The 23283-nt window shown below is 24.6% G+C and overlaps 2 protein-coding genes across 2 annotated transcripts in view; one reads left to right on the forward strand and one right to left on the reverse strand.

The window, feature by feature from the left end:
• The window catches only part of LOC105361434 (UPF0704 protein C6orf165 homolog), a 12472-nt gene extending 1586 nt beyond the window's left edge, over positions 1-10886 (forward strand). Inside the window, exons 2-14 of the mRNA XM_011498607.1 lie at positions 2543-2724; positions 3286-3457; positions 4341-4521; positions 6322-6491; positions 7188-7398; positions 7955-8084; positions 8153-8260; positions 8533-8635; positions 9424-9491; positions 9575-9723; positions 10070-10168; positions 10248-10383; positions 10653-10886. Coding sequence (XP_011496909.1) covers positions 2632-2724; positions 3286-3457; positions 4341-4521; positions 6322-6491; positions 7188-7398; positions 7955-8084; positions 8153-8260; positions 8533-8635; positions 9424-9491; positions 9575-9723; positions 10070-10168; positions 10248-10383; positions 10653-10847 — 1815 coding nt within the window. The 5' untranslated portion in view covers positions 2543-2631 and the 3' untranslated portion in view covers positions 10848-10886. The remainder of the gene's footprint in view (positions 1-2542; positions 2725-3285; positions 3458-4340; positions 4522-6321; positions 6492-7187; positions 7399-7954; positions 8085-8152; positions 8261-8532; positions 8636-9423; positions 9492-9574; positions 9724-10069; positions 10169-10247; positions 10384-10652) is intronic.
• A 6726-nt stretch (positions 10887-17612) lies between these two features.
• Positions 17613-23283, reverse strand: part of Non2 (upstream activation factor subunit spp27 homolog Non2) — a 5874-nt gene continuing 203 nt past the window's right edge. Inside the window, exons 2-5 of the mRNA XM_011498609.1 lie at positions 20539-20629; positions 19688-19971; positions 18636-18883; positions 17613-18295 (exon numbers count right to left, since the gene is read on the reverse strand). Coding sequence (XP_011496911.1) covers positions 18179-18295; positions 18636-18883; positions 19688-19971; positions 20539-20629 — 740 coding nt within the window. The 3' untranslated portion in view covers positions 17613-18178. The remainder of the gene's footprint in view (positions 18296-18635; positions 18884-19687; positions 19972-20538; positions 20630-23283) is intronic.

The following is a 23283-nucleotide window of genomic DNA, read 5'->3' on the forward strand; positions in this document are numbered from 1 at the left end:
CTTCGTCACTCACGGTAAGTGAGTTATTATTAATTTATTATTATTACTAATTCTCTCTCTCTCCCTCGCTCACTCTGTCCCTCACTAACTAGCTCTCTCTCTCTCTCTCTCACTCTCACTCTCACTCTCACTCTCAATCTCGATCATTATCTCTATCTACGTCTCTCTCCACCATCAAAATATATATTCATACTTTACAATGACATTTATTCAAAATTCTAAAATATAATCCGTGGCTAATGATATGATATACAATTTTTTCAATGTTAACAAAATTTATTATGCTGTATTGTAAACAATTTACTTATCCTTCAGTTTATAATAACTTTAATAATAGAAAATAAATAGCTCAGGTCAATAAACTTAATTGTACTACAAAAATTATATTTAAAGCAACTACTGTAGATTAAAAATGAACAAAAAAATAATCAATAGAAGAAGAAAAAGTTGCAAATAAAATTATAACCATTATATTTTTATTTTGCCTAGTTCGTAAAATGTGGCGAAATTTGTATGTCAAACGTCTTTAAATTAAAAATGTCAAATAAACATTGGGAGTTAACAATTAACAATTATATAATCATAAATATTTCATGACTAAATGAAATATTAAGTGATATAAAATATAATATACTTAATATTAATTTGAGTACTGCAATTATCACTTATCTATTTTTAATTAATGAATTAAAATCAAAGCGTTTTAAAGTTTAAAAAAGTACAACGATGAATGAACAATTAATGGAAAAGCATGTCTTTTTTTCATTATTATAATATATTATTTACAATATTTTATAAATCGTTTGAAAAGACAGGATGACATAATAAATGATAAAAGGGATTTTCATTAAAATATAAAGTAAAATAAAAATAAATTTCATGAATAATACATTGAATCTTGCAAAGTTTTTAAAATTTGATTATATAAGAACGAGAAAATTTAGCTTGTATATTTAATATATCCTTTTAATTAAATTCTTACATGTCGCTACTAAAAATTTTTTTAATATTAAAATAAATATATCTATTCAGACATTAGTTTTTATCGAGCGATTATAATATAGATAAGCAATAGCTTATTAAATATAATTATACTCTTATTCGTTATAATACATGTCTCTACGTAAAATATAAAATAACGCCATTATACATTCGATCATAAAAAAGTCCTTCGCTGTGAAGTAAACAATATTCACGTTTATTAATTAGAAGTAGAGATAAAGATAAGATATAAAAATATTAAAAGAATGATGATATAGATTCAATAGACCCTGCAAACCCAATTAGAAAGTTGTAAACATAATTTGTGGGTCACAAATTTGGTATTTAAACAAACCGCTTCCAAATATCAGCAGGATTTTAGTTTTCAAAATAGGTATTACAGAAATTAGGATAATTATAGTAACATTATCTCAATTGCCCTCAAGCAGTGAACATGAATAATAAAGTAATTAAATTAGAATAATCGCAACACAAACTAGCGTGATTTTTTATTATTGTTGTTTCGTTGGCTATATCAATGGTAATTCTACAAATTTTTAATTTCAAATGAAGTAAGTTATTCAATATTATTCATAGAATTATCTCTACATCGAAACGCAATTTTACAAACGGAATATATACTCTAACAAACATTACTGTTAAAATAAATAAATCTTAACTAGTTATAATATATGTTAAATTATTATTTATTATAATAAAAAAATACAATGATAATAAATCGTTTAAATAATAACCATGTAAAAATAATTATCACTGGTAAATGGAATTACAAGGTATGTGAATCGAATTTCCGGAAATCATATTCATTATGTGTATGATATTTCTGCCTAATCGGCTTTATATGAGTCAATACATCAATATATTGATAATATCTAGACATATAATTGCTACATCAAGAATCTTATATTAAAAACTTATTAATAATTAATATTAATTATTAATTTTACTTATTAATATTTTTCAATTTGAAAAAATTCGATTAGTTAAAAATACGTAATACATTAATTTTTTTAATATAATGTATTAAACTGAAATATAAATAAATTAAAATATGCTACTGAGAATAATTAATATGAATTTGAAGCATCATGATAAGAAATTGAGAGCTAAATTAATAAAATCTTAAAGAAATAATTTATAATAATAATATTAATACGACTGAATATTTATTCATAACGAAACATTAAATTAATATACATAATCCACATAATATATGTGTGTGTGTGTGTGTGTGTGTGTGTGTGTGTGTGTGTGTGTGTGTGTGTGTGTCTGTGCATATAATATATATATACTATAATATAATATATATAATATATATACAGTATTTATATATCAGGATTTCTACTTTATTTAAATTAACAAAATTTAATGTTTTGCCCATTATATATTTTATATTTAAATTTTTTCTTATTTCGTGAAAATAAAAACTACAATTTAATTTTTTTGAAACCATAAATTATTTTCATGTCTTACGATGACAAATTTATGTTTTTAGCTATGAAATTTCAAAAACCACCATTTATTTTATTTACATTTACAGCACTTATCGATCAAACTTACTATCTGCTCTATACAATGTACTATCAACTCAATATTTGACATTCACCAAGTGTATTACTCATTTAGAACATGGACACTTCGTTATATAACTTCATACAAGAAATCACCAATGATTGCAAAAAAAGAAATATCAATGTATCCGAAGAATTTGTGGCATTTTTAGTAAGCTCAAATTTATTTAAATTTTCTATTAAAATTTTCTATTTTAGATGATATAATGAACTTGTATAGATCGAATTGATGTTTAATTGCCATGTTACTAAAAGTGAAAAATATGTATTTGTAATTTAATGTAAATTGTATTATAAATAAATAAAATTAATTTTAATAATTCTTAATAGATAATATTTTTTAATGTATAAACATTCATAAAAGCAAAAATCTTGCAATTTTATTTCCTAATTATGATAAATTTTACAGATATATTTGCTAATAATAATTGGATTTTTAATTTTAATCTGCTAATTATATTTTAGTATTTTCTTGTTTTTCTTTTTTTTCTTTTGTCATAGGAGTAATATGGTAATTAAACTAATTTTTAGAATTTTAGACAATAAGTATCATATAGATAAGCTTCGAAGATAGATAAGATCGAAAATAACTGTTATTTAAATGATATATTGTATAAATACACTAAAGTATATTCAAAATCAATTGCTAAATTTATTAAAATACCTTTTTTTATTCTCGATTAACTTTTAATAAAATTAAATTTTAATTTAGCTGTCACTTATATCATTGAATTCAACTTATCAAGTGGACGATCATAAAGATGAGACGAACAGTGAAAAGAAAATACGTGCAGCCGTAATAGAAAAATTGCTTGATCAATCTGGGCCCAGCCTTCTGACGTTGAAGACTCAATTCCACTTTGCCAAACATTATATAGACAGAGGTTACTTTTTAGATACAATTTGAAAATAAATATCATTATTTCTAAAGAAAATTATTATTATTCACTTATAATAATTATTTTATTTTTATTCATAATTACATAAGATATATCTCTATTGTAAAAATTAATAACTTGTATATTGATGTATTTTATGCCATGTGTATGTCTGTGCTTTATGTATAGATAATAACTTGAATAAATTAATTTTTTTAGCTTAAAATCATACAACTTTGTTTTATAGAATAAATTTTAATTAATAACTATAAAATTATTATTTAGATTTTATACTTCTTCACCAGAATTTAAATTTTAAATTAAAAAGAAGTCTTTGAAAGTTTACAGTCACAAAAATTATGACGTAATTTCCTAGAATAGTTATTTTTTTTAATTTAATCTATAATTCTCTATAGTATGAATTTCATATATATCATATAGATTTTTGTTATTGCAAATCGTTAAGATGAAAACAACCACTTATAATCGAGTTTTACATATTTATCATTTAATTTAATTCAATTGATTAAAGTTTGGTAAATGATTGCAAGAAGCTTATAATTTTATATTTTATTTTATTTTAATAAATTTTCAACATATTGTAAAATTTATGTGAAACTTTCTGTAATAACACAACATATATATATACTATAAACCAGCAATTTGTTAAAGTGTAAGCACAACATGTTGTTCGATTAAAAGTAACATTAAATAGATAAAGTTATCATAAAATATTACTCTTAGTTAAATAATATCTTCGTTAAGCTGAAAACAAACGCATAACATCTATATTTTATTTTATTGTTTGAAAAATTGAGTAAAAACTCATATTATTTATCTACAAATATAAATATAATTATAATTTTGAAAAAATTATAAAAAATTTCAGATAGTATTATTAAAAAGCACAGAGATCGTCTTATATATAAAACTGCACCATTGGTTAAAGAAATTTGTGATGTAAATAAGCTAGATAATACAAAAGAAATGGAAGTATTGTACCAGAAAATGCTTGTAGTTATTACACTTTTAAGTGGCTTAGGGAATCCGACACTTCCTGTGGTGCTAAGGTAAATAAATAATTTTTTCTCTTAATTTGATAGTAATTCAAAAGATTTATTTACTTTTATTACTAATAAATTAATAAATTTAGTTACAAAATAAAAGATTCCCAAATGAAATACTTTTTGAAGGCATTTTAAAACTTTATCTTAGCTATAAAATTTATACGAATATACATCCTTTGTTAAATATATTATAAATAGAAATACTATATTATGTAGATTAAATGAAAATGTTATTCATTTTATATGCAAATAGTTTTTTTTAATTACTATGAATATATTTATGTGTCAAAATCAATTTTCACCTTATAAACTTTTAATTTTGCAGTTACATCAATTCGAAATATTTGTAATAGAAAATGAAAAATATTTAAGTTATAATATGAAAAGTATTTTACCATTATTTACTAAATAAGACAAGAAAATTGAATATATAGAATGATATATAAACTAGTGAGAAATGGTATATGTTTATTAATAAAATGTATTCTGTAATTAGAAAACTATATCACATAATGATATAATATTATTTTACCAGACAATTTAAATATAAAATATTATTTTTTAAGTCGTCATTTGATATTTTAATAAAAAACACTCATAACAGCGAGCACGATAAATCATAACATAAATATGCAATTTCTAAAAACAATAGTAGCACTTTCTCTTGTGAAAACTTTAATATTTTATAAACTCATGTTTTAATTTAAATAAAATAAAATCGATTAATTATAAATGAATTGCTATATATAAGCTTATTAAATATGTTTGTTGTTTAATTTTCATAAATATATCTAATTTATATTATATTTATTTCAGAAAAAATTGAAAGGTTTTTTTTTCAATGAAAATACTAATAGGATTTTTTTTAATTGAATTTTCTATTATTCATTATAATTTATGAATGATAATAATAAAAAATTTATGAAATTTCTGTTTTAATATAAATTAGTAACAATTATTTCGCTACTCATATTTATAAAAGTCCTAAATTGTTTAACTTATAAAGTAGTTTATGAGATTTTAAATGATGATTGACGAATTATTCTGTAAAACTTCTAAAACAACCAGCTATTTTAAGAAATGGTGTATATTACATTACTATTTAAAAAGTATTTAATTTCATAAATTGCAATTTTGAAAAATATATAAATTCAACGGATAAAATTATTAAACATTTATTATATTATAAAGTTCATTTGATACATAATTAAACTTATTTCAAATTTTGTAATGTTTAAAAACATTTATTTAATATTCCACAGAAACATTTAATGATATCTTCATGAATGATAAAATGTATTTTATTTTTTTTTCTATATATTTTCAGCTCGAAATCTACTTTCTTAAAAATTATAACCAAAAATAAATCTTAGTAAATTTCATTAATAAATTTAATAAAGTATTTTTAAATTTATTTTTTCTTATACATCTATTTTTCCTTGTGCTATTTGGTTTCATATTCAAATTGTATTACACGGACATGTTAAACTGAACTATATTGAATGGTTGAGTTTACGCGAATGATTTCAATAAAGCTAATCTAAGTTTATGAATAGCCAAATTCACAGAACTTATATTCATCAATAAAACATTTACCAAGTAGTAATCATTCACTTTTATTATGTCCGTAATAACTTTTACTTTTTCATTATCGAGAAAATTTCTTAGAAAATTTTTATATAAGTTATATTGCATAAGGTTTACATGACAAAACCAGTGTGAAAACTATTTCATCTTAAAATAGCGTAAAAGTACGAGTATATCTTCTAGAAAATTGTATTTTCTTTCTTTGCTCGTTTGCAGAGAAGTTGCTATCGCCCTGCAAAGCGTTCTTCAGCCTTCGGAGCTTCCGCGCTATGTTACTTTATCAAAGCCAGCGAAGGAAGAACAATTGATGGAGCTAGTTTTTATCGTAGCAGGCATTCGCCTCTTTAACCGCGATTGCCAGCGCGGCGGCAGCGATATCGACGATCGTAAGAAAGTATACTTTTAGCGTTACGGTGTACTTTTACTGGAATGCAGTAATAATTATTAGGAATATTGGCAGTCAAATTAAGCCTTTTTAAGTTATATTTCGAGAATTCTAGTATTGAAGGGCATTTGAATAGTTGAATTTTATATTGTTGGAGAAAATTTTTGATAGAAAGTATTATTCGGAGAATTGCAAGAAAAAAATTTGACGTTATTTTAATAATAAACAATATTTTGTTTAAATTTTGGTGCAAATTATCGTGCCTTCGTTAAAATATTCCATTCGAATAATATGTTCTATTGAAATGCAAAATAACATCAAAATTATCTTTTGAAAAAAGACTTATATTTGTGATTTACATTAATTTGTTAGGAAATAATGAAATGATTTTTTAAATAGTTAAATTTCTAATGAGTTTCTTAATGAAAGCTTAAAACAATTATTTAAATTCCATCGGTATAAAATTACATATTAAATATTGCAATTAAAAATAATAAATTGGTGAAGACCCATTGAAGTGGAAGTGGAATAAGGAATATTATTTATTTTAAATTTTATATATACACAAATATGATTATAGTATTTCTTATTAATAATCAATAAAAAATTCTCACACATAAAGTTATTTTGCAACAGTATGTGAAGTGCAATATTAATTAAAGAAAGTAAGTCAATATGTATCCACGGTACGGAAAAGTGCCGAGCATTTTACAGGCAGGCGTGAATAGGACACACTCATCAATTATTCAATTACTCGAAATGCTCATGGGAAAAGTGTATAAATTCACTGCTGCCATTGAAGCTGCCATACACAATCGCGTCGAATTCGAAAACGATCTTGAGTTAAAAGATATTATGTGGTCTATAGAAATGCTCCTTGCTAGTAGGCAACTGGAAATTTATGTAAGGTAACTGCTATTGTATATTGTTAAATTGAATCATTTTAATTAATTAAATATTTTATTAAATATTTATTAAAAATCTAATTTTTTTATTATCTATTTATTAGAATCTAAATAAATAATTACTTGTTAAAAATATATTAATAAAAATATTTTTATTCATAAATTTTATTAATTCGAGAATTAATGCGTATTTAATCTGAGACACAAAATAATTTTGTTAAACTATTAGATGTTAATTTTCTTTATACCTTACAGGATTGTCAGATATTGAGGATAAATAAAATTAATAATAAATTGCAAATCATTTTCTTTATCCTTATATCTATTTTTCAATATCGTGTGTATATATGTATGTATGTGAGTAAGTTGTATATATGATATTAATGCATGTAAGTAACGCCAGCTTGCAAACATTATACATTAACATTACTATTGTAATCAATATAATTTCAATAAAATAAATCAGTCATGAAGTAAGTTGAATTAAAATAATTTTACATTTACAGTGAAATACAAAAGAAATTAAATATAATATTTATCATATTAAATTATATTATAGAAAATTACTAGCAGATCTACAACTCTGTAATGAGGAAATACGATGTTTGATATGTGGCTTCAAAAATCGACTAATCCAACTTCATGAAATGGTGAAATATAGAACAGCTATTCCTACTGCGCAAGTCTATGTATAGTTTTTTTTAATATTAAATCAAATTTCATACATGCCAATATAGAAATTCGAAATTTTTTTTAGCCACAATTTAAAGACCTTGCTAACATTTGGCTGAAATTGCAAGACGAAGTTATTACTTTAAGCTATATCAATGAAATGCTTTGGAAATTGCAATGCTTTTTTCCCAAGGTATCTAATATAAAATGTTATATATAATGTATTATGATATTTAAAGCTGAATTTATTACTTTTAGGCATGGGTATTACTGTGCATACTAATAAAGGCCATTCAATGAAATTTATTTTCTTTTTAAAATGCTTTAATAAATCTATAAAACTAAATTTCGTTTAGAATTAAAAGCCATTCATATTTTATTTTATTAAAATTATTACAATTAAATTAGTATAAAAATTATTATTATCAATATATAAAATAAATAATACAAATGGAATTTGTTTAGATTGTAGATACTCATCATCGTACTATTTTAAACAAACTACTGAACAAGGTTCAAGTAGTGTCCGATGCTGAACGAATGGAGAAAACTATGGGAAAACTAATAGGTTTGTTTTTATTTCCATCAAATTCTACATCTCATTATATATTAAATTCTGTGAACAATTTGATAGTATTATACTTACACATAATTATATTTGATACTTACATTATACTTACACATTTCCAAGCCTTGTTTTTTGATTATTCAATAATATATTTAACGAAAATCAAGACTAAGCGATTCTGTACAATTTACACACGAATAAAAATTCGCAAATCTTTATTAAACGTTTCCTTATGCATAAAGTAACTCATAAATATGACATAATTAATTATAAAAAATTAATGCGAATATTAATATATTTTTTGACTAAAAGATATAATTGTTTTATAAAAAATTTATTTATAATTTACTTCTTTAAAAATGAAGATAAAATTAATAATATAAGTTACTTTTTATTATAATATAGTGTTAAAATCTGAATATCTCAAATATTAAATTTATAAATATTATATAATATTTAAAAATTGAAAAGCACCGAATAAAATAAAAAAAATAAATTAAAGCAAATCACTATGTGATTATTTAAAATTTCAGATTATATATAATATTTTACCATACTTCTATACAATATAATATAGGAAATAACTATTATACGATCTATCATTGATTACATTTTTATATAACTTATTTTTTAATTACAAAAATATTACTTAAAACCTTTGTTTATTTAAAATCTAAATAATTATATTAGTATATTGTACACAGTTATTTGAATGTAACGGATAAAATCATTACTATCTTTAAGATATTATTTTACTCGTACGTGTAAACAATTTGGTTACTTTTTAGTGGATTGTGGAAACTGTTCTCTAGCTTATCCTAGTCACAACAACAATTTCAGTCAAATGAATCTACAAGTATGGAACACAATAATGAATAAGTAAATTACTAATTATTACAATTAATTTGAAAATAATATGTGTAATACATCAATTTGCAGTTTCTTGGTTTTTGTATTTGGAGTTTTGTTGTTGGAAATGGGGCATTAATCCCAGGAAATCCAAACATTGGTGTAGCCGAATGGAGAGGCAAGTGGTTCGCTTTTTGTTCTATCGAGGCAGCTCGACAGTTTGGAGAATATCCAGACAGGTTTGTTATACGTCATGAAAATAATACAACCTCGAACATATTTACTATTTTTATTGTAATTAAATAAACGTAAATGATAGTTTTTATAATATAACTAATCAACCATTTATACCCTTTAGTTTTACAAAATTAATCAAATTATTTTATTACTTCGTTATAACTGTGTTTTATGATATCGATGTTTTACATTTATAAAATTACATTAATCAATTGATTAATTACATAAATCAAAATAAAAATACTCTTATTAGATATAACATTCATATTTATATTTTATTGCATCTTTAATGTATTAGCTAATTTAAATAGCTAATGATTTCATAGTTATTAATAAATTTGTTAAAAGATTTTTACAAACAGCTTTGGATATTGTAAAGATGCATGAAGAGTATATTCATTTTTTTCAACTTTATAAAGATATTCAAACCATGAATCGTGAAGAAAGGTATACAGAATATTCACTTTAAATTAAACAAATTCCACATTTTTGAAATCAAACAATATATTTTTAATCTTTGTTACAGGTTATCAGCAGAATATTTCCCATTTAAAATTAGTCAAAATCAAGAAGTTCAAACGGAAACACATGTTTTTCCTGCATTTATTGATATTAATTATTCATCAAGTCTTTGGGTACACCGACAAAGAGCTCTGCAATTTGTACGTTAATGTAAACATTTCAATAACATTTTATGATATTTAGTATTCAATTTCGTAAGAAATTATTAGATTTGAACAATAATGTAAAATAAAATAATAAGTTATTTAAGCGATATATTTTTTAAATTTTAAATATTTTGAGTTAAATATATTATTCGTTAACAGAAGAATGACACTAATTAACGTATTCTTATAATAATTTCCTAAGTTAGTTGTTATAATATTTTTATTTATTATTGAAACTTATTAATAAATTCATTATTTATCAGGCAAATATTTGTCAATGTATGACACGAAGTACACAGACAATCAAGTCGCACTTTAGAACTGATATTTATTTACAAACATTAATGCCAAAGGAAAAAGAAGTTCAGACGCCAAAGGAGAGTGGTACAAATCCAAAGAAGTTAAACAAGTGTATATTTGGTCTTCGAAGCAAAAATAATGTGCAATTTATTAATTAAACTTTGAACAAATAAAAAACTAATGCCTAAGGTTTTGTCTTTGCCAAAAAAAGAGTTGATCGAGATAAAAACAAAATACATTTTTTCTTGTATTTTATTCATAATATTTTTATGCTCTTGCTGAGCCTCAGTTAATTAGTAGATAACAGAAAAATGAGTATATTGATACACTAGAAAATTAATAGACACGTAAAAGAAATCAAAATATTTTCTAACTATTATTATATAGGATTTAAATTTTCTTTTTTAAAGCAAAATGATAATTAATATTCTATTTCCTGTCAATAATATATTGTACCAAAACTAAAGTTTTTATTGTTTATTGATTATTTTATTTATTTCATAATAATAGATATAACTTAGTTGAATTAAAGTCATAATGCTTATTTAGAATTCTGTAATATAATAAATATCATATATGTGGTAAAGTAGAAGGTACAGAATATATATATATATATATATTTCACAGCTAATTTATTCCTTTTTTCATTTTCATATAACACAGTTATTATACTACAAGAGACATTGTACTACGAAAATGTATACGGATAGGTACCTCAAATTATGAACATACATTTTCAATTATTAAATTATACTGTGGTTCTAACATTTATTATCTTACCGACCATACGGTTACTTATTCTATAATTGTTCAATATTTATTTTATACATAATGATAGTTTCCACATTTTTTTATTATGTTATTATAAATTTATTAATTTTCCATATCTGTTACATAGAATGCAAACAGAAATGACTAATAAGATGATGATATAAAACTATTTATTATGGAAAGAAAGAAAAAGTTTTTATTTCAACTATCAATTAGAAGACTAAATGAAATATTTATTTTATGATTAGTCGAATTTACGTAATTGAATTATATAATATACTATCTAATGTTATTTTGTAACAAAAAAACTTTAATTTTTAAAAAATTAATTTGTCAAAGGTTAAATATTAAATTATATTTTAAATAGTGAAGTTAATAATTTTGACTATTAATACTAACATTAATACTAAATAATTTATTTAAATTAATTTACTTTAGTTTTACAAAATTGATTTTCATTCAAGAAGCATATTAAATACGACACATTATTAGATATAAAATCATATTCAGTAAAATGTAATAATTTTAATATGTATACATTATATTAAAATTTAAATTAATAATGAAGAACCCTTCGCTTGAATAAATCTAAAATAATAAAGGTTTTCTTAAGAAATGTATATGATATATAGATAATATTGACAAAATTTTTCAATTCCAATTTGTATGTAATGAAACAAAGAATATTTAATTTTCTTCCTTGAACTATGCACAATATATTGTTAAAAATTGAAAATTATTTGATCTGTAATCTTGTAATCTTAATAATTTGTAAGTATCATGATAAAATTAGTGTAATTAATAACTCTGATAGATTACTAATAGAGGTTAAAATAATAATTGATATATGTGAAATATAGAATACTATTAGATATAAACGTAATTTTGTTCAAATTACCAGTGTTATATTAAATTAACAATTTTTTAGTATAATAACAATCTTTGAATGTATGGTAATCATAGTTTAATTTTATATTAAGCTAGTTCTAAACTTATGCTTCTATTGCATATAAAAATAAAAAATATAAAAAACAAAGTTTTTATTTACTATTCAAAAAGTATAAATGCAATTCATGCTTATATTAATATTTATTAATATATATAATAAACTACAGTTTTAAAATAAATATAATATTAGATATTTTAAATGAATTTAAAAATTGATAACAACGATAAAACATAACAAATCTTAAAGATAAAGATAACAAAAAAGCTTAATGTGTACAGAATTTTATAGTTTTTTGATAAATGGATATTTCAATTATACAATGTAAATTATCCAAAGTTTACGAAACTCGAAATATTGATGTAGTTTTATATACAAATATAATTAGAGGCTTAAACATACACATATTAAAATAAGTTATTAATTTTAAAAATGATATAAATAATAAAATTAAAAATAATAAAAATAATAAAGTTAAATAACGGTTTTTATTATATTCATGTAAAAAACTTTATAAAAATTTGAATTATTCTCTAAATGTTCTTAAAACTATTGCATTTTTATTAAAAAGAATTATTTAAGTAATCATAATTCTTTAATTTATGAATTTAGTTTTTAATTTTTTCAAATATTTATTGAATGATTTATTAAATAAAGTTAATATATAAAAAATTATTAACATCCTTATGATGAATAATAGAAAAAATAGTTTAGCATACATCTACAAATGTCTTACTATATTTTAAATAATATGGTATTAATATCAAAACTATATTTGTTCTTTAAAAAAGCAAATTAATATAATTTATTCTTGTAAGAATAATGTAAGGAATTAACTTAATCTAATTTTACTCACATTAACCTAATTTCAGACGCATTGCATATATCTGTAAATTTTGATCGCAATGTCAAATTACAAAAGTATTTTTTTCTACGTTTTGTAATCTATAAATTAGCTGTACTTCTGATATATACGTATGTGTATAGATATTATATCCTTAATGTTTATGAAGATTGAAAGGAAAAAAATCAAAACGTTTCCAATGCGTAATAATTTTAGTAATTATAGTAAAAATATGTTAATTCATAACGTTTACTAATTAAATTATAATATAAATGCAATTTGTACTTTAAAAAAACTGCAAAGATATTTAGAAAGGAAGATGTTTGGAGAATGTAAAAGTAATTTTGAAATTTTAAATTAATTTTTTAAAAATAGATTAATGCAAAATATTGTTTTTCTACATATTTATATAATATAACATACATGCTACATCAAAAACTTTCCTAGTTTTTTGTTACATTTAAATTTCTATTTTATACAGTATTAGACCGATATAGAAAAAGAAATAAAAATGAATATTTGATAATTATTTATAAATACATTGAAATTGATGAATTTTGATACTTAGATTTGAAATAAATTATTTTCGGTAATGGTTTAGTTTAATAATTATTTATAATTTGAAATACTAGGGCTTTATTATCTTGAAAATAATGTACAAAAGTTTGAGTTTTAAAATTTTAAATACTAATAAAACAATTTTATTTATTATTTCTTTATAATTTGTTAAAAATAATTATAAGTATGATGCAACCCTAAGTTTTTATTATCTATATTAGTTAATTTATAATGTTCCTATTATTTTAGAGACATAATTAATACGTAGAGATCCTTTTATACATTTTTTTTAAAGATATTGTATTTATACGAATGAATGTAAAATCAAATATATTGTATATTATGCATTAAGAATGATTATTATAAAAATTCGTTATCAAGCTAATACAGAGTATTATACATTATAATAACGGATAATCAGGTTATAAAAATCATGTTTTCTATATATAACATTGCCTTAAATTACGTTCATGTTCCTATACGTAACAATTCTATGTACATTTTTAAAAACATGTTATAGTTACAATGTTGAAATAAAAGAAAGATCACCAGTGTTCAATAAGAATTGAAGTGGATTTAGTATCTGAGTTAACTCCTTGATACTCTTTAATGTAATTTATAAACCGATAGCTTATAGAAACTGAATTTTTTCATACATTATATAAAATTCTGTATTTCCACAAATTTTCTATGATTTTTAATTATTTTAAACATTTATATTAGATTTATGTATATCGGAATTTATTTTAGTTTTAGATTTATTAACAATATGTTACGATTAAGTTAAGCAATTTAAAGAAAGTTACATATTATACATCTATTCTTACAAATTAAATTTATATTGCTTTAATACTTAATTGATAAATTCAGCAAAGCTAGTATTATGGTAAAATAAGTTTGACTAAAATGTGATTACTTTTAATAGAGAAAATATAACTCTTTTATTTTATTTTAAAAAACAGTAATAAAAAAGATACCATTAAATAAGATTTTTATCAAGAAAATGTTATATAGAATTCGTTGAATATATTAATTATTTTATATTTACCTTGCCAAAGTTTAATTAATAAATCAAGATATGGAAAGGTTATTCATACATCCAGATTTTAAATTATACTTTGTAACACTGACAGAAAATACACGATATATATTTCTTTACATAATAATCTTTAAAATCTTAGTATATAATTATAATATTTGAACTTAAATTCAATAATATTTTATAGTATTATTAATTGATGTACTCAATATAATGTTGATAAACATTGATCACAATATCAATTAAAATTGTGAATATAGAAACTTGGTATGCAGGATATCAATAAATGATAAATTAATATAGATGGAGCTTAGTTAAAATAAATCAAAGCAATTTTTTCGATTTATATTAATATTTTGTTTATTCAGATATTTAGATTTATTAATTTTTCATGTAATGACTTCTTTTCTTACTCTTCATATTTCGTGATTTTTATAATAATAAACAAGAATGTAAAAAATTCATTCATAATCAATTAAAAAATTTTATATGCATTTTACGTTAAAATATCATTCAAATTTTAATTCTATTTTTGGTATTTTATTTATAAAAATCATAAAAAAAACATATCCATTATATTAATAGTAAGCGAAAACATTATTTCGTTAAAAATCATTTTCATTTCTTTGAATCAATTTCATGTTTAGACATTCTAAAACGACTTAGTTTATATCTTAATATATTTATTTGAAAAGTATAAATAATATATTTATATAATATATATATATAATAATATATAATATATTTATTTGAAAAGTATAAATAATATAGCCGTACAAGTTGTATTTTTTCAGATTATATCAAGCAAATTTGAAGTTAAAATTTTACACATTTAAGGGTAAGGAAAAATAAAGAGAAGACGGTGTTAAAATAATAATTAAGACTTTTTTTTTTTACAAATTTTATAAAAAATTTTCAAGCAATACTTTTTAATCAGGCAGGTTCAAATACACAATTCATTATACGTCTTTTCTTTTTTTTTAATATTCTTATCGTCCCGTTCACTACCATGAATTATTTGATTTTCCACTTAGCCGTCAAGACGTTGACCAGCAAATTCATTAATTAAAATTTTAAACGCGATATTTAAAACAGGAATTTAAATCTTACTCTCTACATCACGACATCGCGCATAATGTCGGCTCACAATTGTCAGCACTTACTTTATTTTCTTTATAACTGTTCATTAAGAATTAATAAATCATAAACGTGTATGTAACACAGTTCTTATTTATTTTGTCCAGAACACAATACAATGTAGACATTACCCTAAAATTTATTTTAATTTTCACACCAAAGGTACCTAAATTACAAAGGTAATTAATAATTACACATTAATCTAAGTAAACTTGGCTTAGCCATTTGAGTTAATTCATCACTATTATACAGAAGAGGTACAGTTATTGATTTAATGTTATCAATATCTACTTTCTGGCTTTTTTCTATCGAATAATTTGCTTTTTTTTGAAAACTTTATTGTTTTCATTTTTATCTGTTTCAATTACAATCTGATAATTGTGCAAAATTGAATATTAAAAAATAATAAATCGAAATTATATAATCTATCAGAGATTAAAAATAAATGTAACTTGCTGTCTAATATATGTATATTTACATATACAGTTGCATTAATTTCTGATCGTAAAATAAAATATTCATACATTTAAAAAAATCATATCACAATTAAAATTTAGGAAAAATTAGCTTTTGAGTTTATAATCATATTAAAGACATATTACTATTTGTGTGTGATTAATAAGTCTTCACAAATTTACAAAATTAGATTAAAATGTTTTAGTAAAATATTTTTTAAGTAGTCTTCCTAGTTGAGAAGTTCAAAAAATCACTTTCTATTATATTCTTTGATAATTTAAGAATATAACTTCCACAATTTGTATTTATATAAATGATAATTTGATACCATTAAAAAGCAGAGAATTAAACCATTAAAAAGTGCTCGAGTATTTAGATGAAAATTAGCATATTCAAAGCTTTACAAAATGTACAATATATTCTCATCGGTAATAGATGATTTCTGGTTAACAAAATTGAAAAAAAGGACAAATAATAATGCAATGATTAGAAATAAAAGCGTAAAGTATTTTCTTCTATAATTGATATTAATACTTTGAGTAAAATATTCATATTAATTGGATAAATCATTACAATTGGTATATTAAATATTTAGAATACTTAGTACTAAAAATGTTGTTTCAAAACCTGTTATCATTTATTCATTTTACTTAAATTATTACCGACGTATTTATACAAAGAATTTGAAATAAGATAAACTACATACTGAAAACTAAAGTTTTACATAAAAAAGTACATATACTTATAAACATGCTTTCTGGTATGGTATTTTTAAAAATTTTATTATAAATAATAGACTGGAATTATTTTACACAAACATTAAAAAGAAATATTTAACTACATCGAATCATGCCATGTAAAGTGAATGATTATTTAATTTATAAAAAGAAAAGTTCGCGACTATATAAGGTTACTGTTTATCGAAAAAAATTAAATGCGACTATTTTATTTCAATTTTTTATTCCTGATCATATGGTACTCATACTCATACAGATTAAGAATTTTTTGGTTCCAGACAACCATAGTGACTGCAATAATGTTCGCCAACAACAAACATTTCAAATGTGCTCACTACATGTGCAATAACTTTAAATAAATTGTTATTTTTACTTGAAAAATTTGAGTGACAATTTTAAAATTAACTTAATAAGCATATTAAGTATTTAAGTGAAGAACTCAAATTTTTCTTTAAATAAAATTTAAAAAAATAATAAAATAAATAAAAAAAGAAATAAACTCCAATCGTTGCCGTATTTTCAGAACATCAAACTAGGGAGACTCTTTAAGAAATAGTTATAAAGTTCATTTAAGAGATACAAAAAAGATAAGCCTGCAATAACTGCCCTTCTTTTATAAATTATCATCACAAAAATTATAAAAAAATGTCATATTAATGATGCATGGAGATTGAATAATCTAAGAAGTCTATATACTTAACATGACTAAAGAAACAATGAAGAAATTCATCAATGAAGAAAGGGGCAGTTGTTGCAACTTAACAATTAATATGAGGTTAGTCTTTTATATTAAAAAATTAAAATGTCGAGTAATGCATATGAATATTCTTGTGTGTTTGTGTGTGAGCGCGTGTGTTTGTGTATCGTGTATTGTATGTCGTGTATACACAGTGTATTTACGTGTACGCATTTTTTATTAAACCGCGAAGATGGAGAAGACGCCTAATTGCGTCACGAATTTTATATATCACTTCTGAATGGACTCTTATCAGAGGAGCAAATTAGTCTATAAAATGGTCTTTGAGGTACTTCAACATACCAAAGACCCTGAAGCGTTTTACGCCAATAACTTTCATGAGGTCATCGTCGCAGATAGCAAATTGTTTATTCTTAGGGTCCTGAAAACAAAAACTTTCATTAATGTTTGTCTTGAAAAATATTACATGTTATGGATTATTATTATTATTATTATTATAAGTTTATAATTTTATTTTAGGGAACAATTCTGCAAAAATAATATTAAAAGATTTATATTCTCATTATTTATATTCTTCATTAATTTTTTGAAGAACTATTTTTCATAAAAAATACATTTAGTTATCCAAGATTTAGATTTAATTATAATTAACATGCAGCCTGCAGAAATTGTTACAATTTATGAAAAAAAAGTTAATATCATATTAATATTCACCAATCAATTTTCACGTAAAAAGTTATTTGATATAGATAATATCTTACATAAAGATTTCTCTCCTTAATAACGCTCCAAACTTTTTTAACAGCTTCGTGTCTGGTCATTTGTTTAGCACCAACAATAGCGGCAAGGTCAGCTGAGAGCGTTTTGGCGCGCGTGTTACCACCGCCCTTACCAGCACCCTTGGTACCACCTTTTTTGCCTTTAGCACCAGACTTCTTACTCTTACCCCAATCAGAATCTGAGTCACTGTTGGCACCCTTTCCTTTTTTACCTTTCTTTCCAGCTTTGCCTATAAAAAACACAAGTATTAGATAAGTATCTATAAATCGACTTACAATATACATTCAATTTCTACTATTTAGTATGAATTTTATGATTAAAAAAAAATGAAAATAAAATATGAATGGTATAAATTTATACATCTAATAATTGAGTCAGCAACAAGTTTCAACTGGATAATCATATAGAATATGATACAAAATAAAATATAAAATGAAATATCATATAAAATTTTGATAAAAATGATTGATATTCATATAATTTTCAATATTAAGGTCTATTCAATATTTATATGAAAAAGTTTAAGTTATCATAATATTAGTAATTTAATTAAAAATTAAATATTTTTAATATTAGAAATACAAATCAACTCTACAAAAGAATACAATAATAATATTATTAATTAAATATTTAATGTACACAAATGTTACATGCTTAAAATATATAATATAAAGAATAACTATTCTTATATAAAAATTTAAACATATTTTTTTTGTAAAAGTAGAAACATAGTATATTTAATAATTAAAAATTTAGATAAATTTATTATTTATATATATTATACTTAAATCTATTAGAAACTAAAAGTATTTTATCCGATTAAGGAAAAATCTTGAAAATTTCACTTTACACTTAAATATAATTGAGCCAGAGTAATACTTAGACACAATAAAAATAAATATCAAATAATCATTATGATATTATCAAAATATTAAGAATTTAAACAATATTTTAATGACTTTTGTCTGAGAAAACTATAATTTCCCGATTTCATTAATTATTTAGAAAAAAATCCTATAAGTGAATCATTTACCTTTCTTGCGTGATGGTTTTGTCTTATAGTCCTCGTCACTATCATCATCATCACTAGCACTTTCCTCGTCATCGGAAGATGCCTTCTTACGTTTGGTTGGTGGCTTCTTAGGAGGTGCACGTTTAGCAGGTTTCTTTTCCTCCTCTTCTTCCTCTTCCTCAGAAGCTTCCTCTTCTTCTTCTACCCCATCTTCTGATTCTTCACTTGCAGCTTTCTTCTTCTTTTTACCTCCATCTTGCTTATCTTGCAAGCACTCCATAACTAAGTCATCAATTTCCTTCTTCCTACACAATATAATCATCAATGTTAACTACATCAATAATCACATTCTTACATTCATAAAAAGCAAATATATTATGTACATACTACATTTGCTAGGCATTTTGAATTCTGAAATACTTTCATATGCATTATTCTTTATAAAATCATGAAGTAATTTTATATAATGTATTTGACTACGTTACATTATAACTATAATATTAATACAAGATTGTTGAAGGGGGAACGAGGTCGCAATTTAAATTAAAAATTGTACGTAGAGTCCCTTCATTTTTTCTTGGATAAAATACAAGACACTTATGCACATTTATCTATTATTTCTGAATAAGTACTTGTTTCATATCCGTGCATTATTTTATATTATATCTATACTTTGAACAAATGCATATTATTGTTACACATTGCTACCTACTCTTATTCTTCTTATTACTATTATTATTCATAGTCTTTACTAGTTTTTAATGTTTCAGAAATAGTAACTTTGGTACTTTTTGTTCTAAACCAATTGTTAATATTCAAAGATGAAAGAAAAAAAAAACAATTTCAAATAAGACAAAATTATAGTTAATTACCTTTCTGTGAGATCAACATCTAATTTTTCTTCCATTTGTTGTCTAACTTTCTTTGCTGACATTGATGTCAAGTCAGCATCTTTCAAAATAGCTATAAAATAAAAGCAAATTCCATTATTACACTGTCATTTTTACTTCAATGATTTACATTAATATATATATTGTTGATTTTAAAAATAAAGTTACATTTAATGTTCTTTATTTCACAAATTATAAATCAAGAAGTTATTCAAAATTAAAAAGATCCAGAGCCATTCCAATTATTAAATTTATGCATCGAAAACAAATATGTCTATGTATTATAGAGTATTAATTCTATTTATTTTTATGCTTTTTATCACAATGTAATTTAATGTATTAAATCATTAATATAATAATAGAAATCTATTTAGTATTTTTATCAGTGTTGATAGTTTAAAATTTTCTTTAACAACAACTTAAGAGTTACAAATCTTACAAGCTATGAATAAAATAAAATGAATTATTTTACACAACTACATTTTGAATAATAGGAAATTTAATAATATCAGAGTAAATTGCGTTACAACTATTTCAATATCAATGGGTTAAAATGAAATAAAGTTCACTAGCGATTTTAAAGATGTGTTTTAAGGATTCATTTTAAACACATAAAACAATAGGTATTCGGAATGTTTTTAATTTTTTAAACAAAATATAATTAATTATCGCAGTTCGAAATGGTTCGTATGATAATTGAGTGTCAGAAACAATTACTTGAATTTGAAATCGAATTTCATCAATTATGCAAATTATTATAAACGTAAAAGAAGGGAAGGTTGAGGTAAAGGTCGCCTTTAAATGGGCTATAAGGTAAAAAATCTCCATCGCGTACGCAATCCGAGAGGAAAATCGAAAGAATGAAAAAAATCGATACAATTGGAATCCCAACGGCGCGTATCCGTCGTCGCGCATTGCGAAAGGGCGCGCAGATGGTGTGGTGAGATCGAGTGTCTACAGTCGCGCGCCATCGACTTGATAAAATTCCCCCTTGTTCTCAGCCCCCTTCCAAATCCCCGCGCGCGTTCCTCTAGCCGCTCTAACAAGCGATGAATTCGAAGAGGATTCGCCGCCGCCGCCATCACCGACAACGACAACGCCACTAACATCGCCACCACCACCATCACCATCCCTATCACCATCAGTCCTCGTACCTTAACCTATTGCACGCGCCAACGGCGATCTTAAAGCCGCGTGCACAGCGACACCCAATTGAGCTGCTTATTCCAAAGAGTCTAATCCCCCAAGGTGATCAATCCGTCCCATTCCCCTCTCTCTCTCTCTCTCTCTCTCTCTCTTTGCACTCGCGGCTTTACCATCGTTTGCTTTCTCTCCATTTTGCCTCTAGCTCCAATAATACCTAAAAGGAAAATCGTCCCTCCGAAATGAATTTTGGCACCGTGAATCGACCACCGTCATGCCTAATGCCAATAATAGCTTAAGAGTAGCCGGCTTAAAACCGGCTCCCCTACCTGTTTTCTAAAAGACGTAGCAAATCATTGATTCTCTCTAAGCCTTCACGCGTATTCCTTTTCCAACATGATAAAATCATGACTTTCGTGCAAGTTTGCGCCGCTCGAAGCTGCCGACTTGCCGGCAAATGAAAAATATCGCACGGCAGTGATATTAATCGTTACCGACATTGATTAGTCAATGGTTTTATCGACTGAGCAGCAATAAATGGTCGCATTGGAGAAAAATATGTTTTCCAGCACTACATGTATAGATGGATCTATCCAGCACGAGTTCCAACACGCTACTGCTCTCCTGACTCTCTCTACTAAAATCTACGACTCTCAAGCCATTCTCATATATATTTCTTCACGAGCCACGCACAATAAACTCATCTTAAGTTACGTCCAAAAATTTCACCAAATGCCGCACACAATTATAAAATAAGTATTGTAGATACGATAAATATTTCCAAGTGTAAAAGTAATGCAATAACCGGGTAATCTATTATGGATGTTGGTCGAAATAAAGCTATCACCCACGAGTAAATTAATAAATTAATCTAGGTTGTTGCACTTGGAGGGACGTTTTCCTCGACCAGACGGTGGTTTTTGCGTGGCGAAAGCTCGTTCGCTCAGTCGCTCTAGTGCGCGCGCGCGTGCACTCAACCTTCGCTGTCTTTCATTTCTTTCAGACCCGGCGACTTGTCGATAAAATAGTTTCTCTCCACGGTGGCACGAAGAAGCGGAGCGGCGAGGCTCCGACACTGACGTCACTCCGGATCCCCATCACGAATCTGTTTGTAAATAAGCCGGACGCGGCGACCTCGACGAAGCTCCCATAACAAGGCCAGCAGCACCTGCGGATACGAGTGCGCACCTCCCTCCGCGGCTCCGCTTCGACTTTCAGTCACAATTCCGCAATAAGATGAATGAAGAAGCACGCGCGTTCGGATGCCGAGCACCACGCCGCCACGAGGCTCCGGGTGCCCGCCCCCGGCCTCTACCCCGCTTTGATCCCATCGGCTGACCCATTCGACAATCGATAGGCAAATCTTCCATTCCCCGTGTCCGCGGCCCATGACTCCCCCGTCGCCAGGGAAACGGCGGGCGAGCAAGTGCCCGGAGAGACGCCCAGGCTAAAGGAGCACCGCTGCTCAGATAAGCCACGGAGGCCGCCTCCATTGCAGCCGTCGTCGCCTGTGCCTTTCTTTAACCCGTCGCGGAATCTCCAATGATACCTTCGAACCGACGTTGGTGTTCAGCCGACGGGCCG

Source organism: Ceratosolen solmsi, unplaced genomic scaffold (genome assembly GCF_000503995.2).
Source record: "Ceratosolen solmsi marchali unplaced genomic scaffold, CerSol_1.0 scaffold30, whole genome shotgun sequence".
NCBI lineage: Eukaryota > Metazoa > Arthropoda > Insecta > Hymenoptera > Agaonidae > Ceratosolen > Ceratosolen solmsi.